Source organism: Perognathus longimembris, chromosome 4 (genome assembly GCF_023159225.1).
Source record: "Perognathus longimembris pacificus isolate PPM17 chromosome 4, ASM2315922v1, whole genome shotgun sequence".
NCBI lineage: Eukaryota > Metazoa > Chordata > Mammalia > Rodentia > Heteromyidae > Perognathus > Perognathus longimembris.
In genome coordinates, this window is record NC_063164.1 from 43,657,069 (window position 1) to 43,662,133 (window position 5,065).

The window sequence follows — 5,065 nt, forward strand, 5'->3', positions numbered from 1 at the left end:
TCCCTTCTGTGCGCCCTCTCCCTTCTGCCATCAGAAAGGGTTAATCTCTCCTGCGGGTAAAAACAGGTCCACAGAGTCTCTAACTGGCGACAGATGGGCCACTTTCTTCTGGCCACAAAGGGGCCGGAATGGAGCGCTCCGCGGCATACAAATAGGCAGGTCACGTGGTTCCCGGCTCTTGGATGGACCGGGAATACCATATGGCGCCAGCCGGGGAGGAAGGAGAAGGGGTGAGTGTAGGGGTGGGGTTGGGGGGGGCAAGGGGAGCGGTTGTCAGAGAAGGGCGGGAGAAGAGCTGGGCTGAGGGGGCAGGTGGGGGCGGGGGCAGGAAGCGCGCAGCCGGGACGCGTGCGCAAGGGTTGGGCGCAGAGACCTGCTGGCAGCTCGACTCCTGGCCCCGCCCGCGCTCCGCATACCCAACTCAGCTATATAACCTGAGCGCCCGCGCCGCCGAGACACGAGGAATTCGCCCACTCAGAAGGCAGGCATCTGGAGGCCCCAGGGTTATGAGACCATCACTGTTCGGGATCGTCTAACAACAGGTAATTATAATCCTTTTCCTTTTTTTTTCCGGTATGCTCAGAATAAAAGCAATAATTGAAGGTTTGCTATAAATACAGATTCTGTACGCGCACATTTGGGAGAGTATTCTACGTGTCTTGAAACCAGTGACCCTCCTCATAATTGCTCGCAAATATTCACACATAATGAGTCTGGGCACTGAAGTATCTCCTGCAGGCTTTCTAATTAAATTTTATTTTTAAATAGTATAGGAACTTTTTGGATGAAAAGAAGACGAAAGACAGTGATCATTTGTTTGTGGTTAAAGTCCTGAAAGCAAATGACTACTTCACTTTCTTACTTCTTCCAACGCGGGAGCGTGGTGGAAGCATCTGCTACCAAAATGTCTTTTTTATGTGAGTGTAGTTAATGGGCAATGAGACCCTCAGTCCATCTCTTCAGTGAATGAGAGAGACGTGCATATCCTGAGTTCACACAACCTGGAAAACGAATCTGCTTCAGAGACAGTCTAGCTGAAAGGGGGTGAGAGCAGAGAAAGAGAAGTAGCCCCTTACTGCTACCTGTTACTACCCAGAAGCGGCCAAGTCCCGGCAGCCAAAGATTATTTTACTAAAGGCTTTTTATATTCTTTATTAGAAGCGGCAATTTCGCCATTGCCAATCGCTGACCATTATAATTACTCAATCTCTTAAAGGGAGGTTTGAGGCGAACTTTGAAAAGCCCCAATAAAGAGCGTTCGGCCCTTTCAATGGGCTGTTTATTAGAGACAAGCCTTCCGCACCTGATCCCCGGCGCGTGGGAGCGCGCTCTGCGTCGTGCCCCCAGCTCTCGCCTCGGAGCCAGAGCTTTTGTACAAGGTGGAAATTTAGTGGCGGGTGAGGGATGAGAAGAGAGTAGAGAAAGGGCTGGGGGTGGGGGGATGGAAGACTTTTGCCCACTTTTGCTGCCAAATGCTTCGTAGAGGGTGAAATCATTTGATAGAAAGTACTTTCCCCCTCTGTGCATTTGCTCTTCAATCTCTTTTTCTATCTAATCCTCTTAAAAATCACTGCCAGTGTCACTAAATTACGTAAAGGCTCTCCAATTTAAACTGCTAAGTACCCAAAAGCTAGAATAGAGATGGAAACAGAACGCAGAACAGCACAGCTTTCAAAGTCATCATGTTTTTCTGCAATTGTAAGTTAGCTTGTATGCAGACAGCTAAACATGAAGTCGCTGGAATTACAGTTATGTCCACACATTTTCCTACTGTGAAATCTCCAGGACACACGCACTTATGAGAGTTCTAGGCACATATATGCATAACCACCGCCAGCCCCGGGCACTCGCAGCCCTAGCTTCTGTACCACTGAAGCTCTGGTCATCCATAAAACAGGACATTTAACTTTTCCTTGGAGACATCCATTTTGCAATGAAGTAGTATTTCTCTTTGCATGCATTTCACAGGATTAGGGACTGGGAGAGGACAATTTCTTGAGCTTTGGAATATAGTGCTTTCCCTCTTTTCTACTTGTCTCTCTCCCTGTTGAATGTAGGAAACGAAAATATGACCAAATCATACAGCGAGAGCGGACTGATGGGCGAGCCTCAGCCCCAAGGTCCGCCAAGCTGGGCAGATGAGTGTCTCAGTTCTCAGGACGAGGAGCACGAGGCCGACAAGAAAGAGGATGAGCTCGAAGCCATGAATGCCGAGGAGGACTCGCTAAGGAACGGAGGAGAGGAGGACGAGGAAGATGAGGACCTGGAAGAGGAAGAGGAAGAGGAAGAGGAGGAGGATGATCAAAAGCCCAAGAGACGAGGCCCCAAGAAGAAGAAGATGACCAAGGCGCGTCTGGAGCGTTTTAAACTGAGGCGCATGAAGGCCAATGCCCGGGAGCGGAACCGCATGCACGGGCTCAACGCGGCTCTGGACAACCTGCGCAAGGTGGTGCCCTGTTACTCCAAGACGCAGAAGCTGTCGAAAATCGAGACGCTGCGCTTAGCCAAGAACTACATCTGGGCTCTGTCCGAGATCCTGCGCTCGGGAAAAAGCCCTGACCTGGTCTCCTTCGTGCAGACGCTCTGCAAGGGCCTGTCTCAGCCCACCACCAACCTAGTAGCGGGCTGCCTGCAGCTCAACCCTCGGACTTTTCTGCCTGAGCAGAACCAAGATATGCCCCCGCACCTGCCCACGCCCAGCGCTTCCTTCCCGGTACACCCCTACTCCTATCAATCTCCAGGGCTGCCCAGCCCGCCCTATGGTACCATGGACAGCTCCCACGTCTTCCACGTCAAGCCGCCGCCGCATGCCTACAGCGCAGCGCTGGAACCCTTTTTCGAAAGCCCCCTGACTGATTGCACCAGCCCTTCTTTTGACGGACCCCTCAGCCCCCCGCTCAGCATCAACGGCAACTTCTCTTTCAAACATGAACCATCCGCCGAATTTGAGAAAAATTATGCCTTTACCATGCACTATCCTGCAGCGACTCTGGCAGGGGCCCAAAGCCACGGATCAATGTTCTCAGGCGCTGCTGCCCCTCGCTGTGAGATCCCCATAGACAACATTATGTCTTTCGATAGCCATTCACATCATGAGCGAGTCATGAGTGCCCAGCTCAATGCCATTTTTCATGATTAGAGGCACGTCAGTTTCATCATGCCTGGAAACGAACCCACTGTGCTTACAGTGACTGTCGTGTTTACAAAAGGCAGCCCTTTTGGTACTACTGCTGCGAAGTGCAAATACTCCAAGCTTCAAGTGATATATGTATTTATTGTCGTTACTGCCTTTGGGAGAAACAGGGGATCAAAGTTCCTGTTCACCTTATGTATTATTTTCTATAGCTCTTCTATTTTAGAAAAAAATTAATAATACAGTAAAGTTAACAAAAAGTGCACCACGATTTTGGTGTAGCTCTATTCAGATCATATTCATTATCTGATCCGGATAACAAAAATCGCAAGCAATAATTAGGATCTATGCAATTTTTAAACTAGTAATGGGCCAATTAAAATATATATAAATATATATTTTTCAACCAGCATTTTACTACTTGTTACCTTTCCCATGCTGAATTATTTTGTTGTGATTTTGTACAGAATTTTTAATGACTTTTTATAATGTGGATTTCCTATTTTAAAACCATGCAGCTTCATCAATTTTTATACATATCAGAAAAGTAGAATTATATCTAATTTATACAAAATAATTTAACTAATTTAAACCAGCAGAAAAGTGCTTAGAAAGTTATTGTGTTGCCTTAGCACTTCTTTCTTCTCTAATTGTAAAAATAATTGCACAATTTGAGCAATTAATTTCACTTTAAAGTTTTTCCCTCTCCCAAAAATATAAACCAGATTCATGATGTCAAAAGGATGGAAAAAAAGAGATGCATTCCCTACCAACACATATCAATTCAATTCATTCCTTGCACAAGCTGTATATACATATTATAAATAAATGCCAACATACAATTCTTTAAATCAAAAGCTGCTTGACTATCACATACAATTTGCACTGTTTCTTTTTAATGTTTTCCTCCTTTGCATCCCATGATTTTACCAAGCATCAGAAGCTATTGATGTTTCCAGAAAATATAAATGCATGATTTTACATATAGTCACACAAATGGTGGTTTGTCATATAGACATGTAATAAATCTGAGCCTAAATCTATTCAGGTTGTTAATGTTGGGCTTTATACCTATTGTAGTCAATTAGTACAGTAGCTTAAATAAAATGCAAACCATTTGATTCATAATTAGAACAATAGCTCTTGCATGTAAAAATGCAGTTCAGAATATGTGCTGTTTGAGATGTGATGCTGGTACCACTGGAATTGATTCTGTACTGTAATCTTGTTTGTAATCCTGTATATTATGGTGTAATGCACAATTTAGAAAACACTCATCCAGTTGCAATAAAATAGTTTTGAAAATCATAGCAATTGTTGAATTTCTTCATTGAGTGATTTTTAAAGGACACGTTTATTCCTTGGGGGAAATTGCTGCTTTATTACTGAGTTTTAAAAGTGCAGAACAGTATTCCTAGAAAAAAGTAAAAAATATACCTTGACATATGCTCTAGTCGATTTATTTTGCATAGATAGTTCCACACTAATTCTTTCTAGATAAACGAACTAACTAATGTTTAATTATTGGAGTATGGGTTTCAGAGTGAGTGGGAACAATTACGTTGGGGGGGGGCTTGTTTTTTGGTTTTATATGACTTCAGCTTTAGTTTTCTTTTTCCTTTTTTCTTACAGGTTTTCTTCCATTTTATTTGGACAAGGTAGAATAAGTTAATAATTAACAAGACATAAACAAGTACTCCAGTTTGGATTTTGACACCTTTACAGCATATTAAGATGTTACTATTTCATTCATTTCCATTACCTGTACATTTTCCTGAGCATGAATAGGCCTCTTTATCAAAACACCTCTGTTCCCAAAGACAAGGTTACACACCTTTAGAAAGTGCCAGAGGGAAAAGACTTAATTAACTGAAAGACTCCAAAAGGTAGCGTTTCCACACTCTTCTATGAAGACCTTGGGATGATTTCAAT

At 44.0% G+C, this 5,065-nt stretch overlaps 1 protein-coding gene across 1 annotated transcript; it reads left to right on the plus strand.

Annotated features, from left to right (window-relative positions):
* Positions 1 to 457: 457 nt before the first annotated feature.
* Neurod1 (neuronal differentiation 1) lies at positions 458 to 4,441 on the plus strand. Its single transcript, XM_048344219.1, has 2 exons — positions 458 to 542; positions 2,058 to 4,441. Exon 2 carries the CDS (start codon positions 2,069 to 2,071, stop codon positions 3,137 to 3,139), a length of 1,071 nt encoding a protein of 356 aa, XP_048200176.1. The 5' UTR covers positions 458 to 542; positions 2,058 to 2,068; the 3' UTR covers positions 3,140 to 4,441.
* The last annotated feature ends 624 nt before the right edge of the window (positions 4,442 to 5,065 follow it).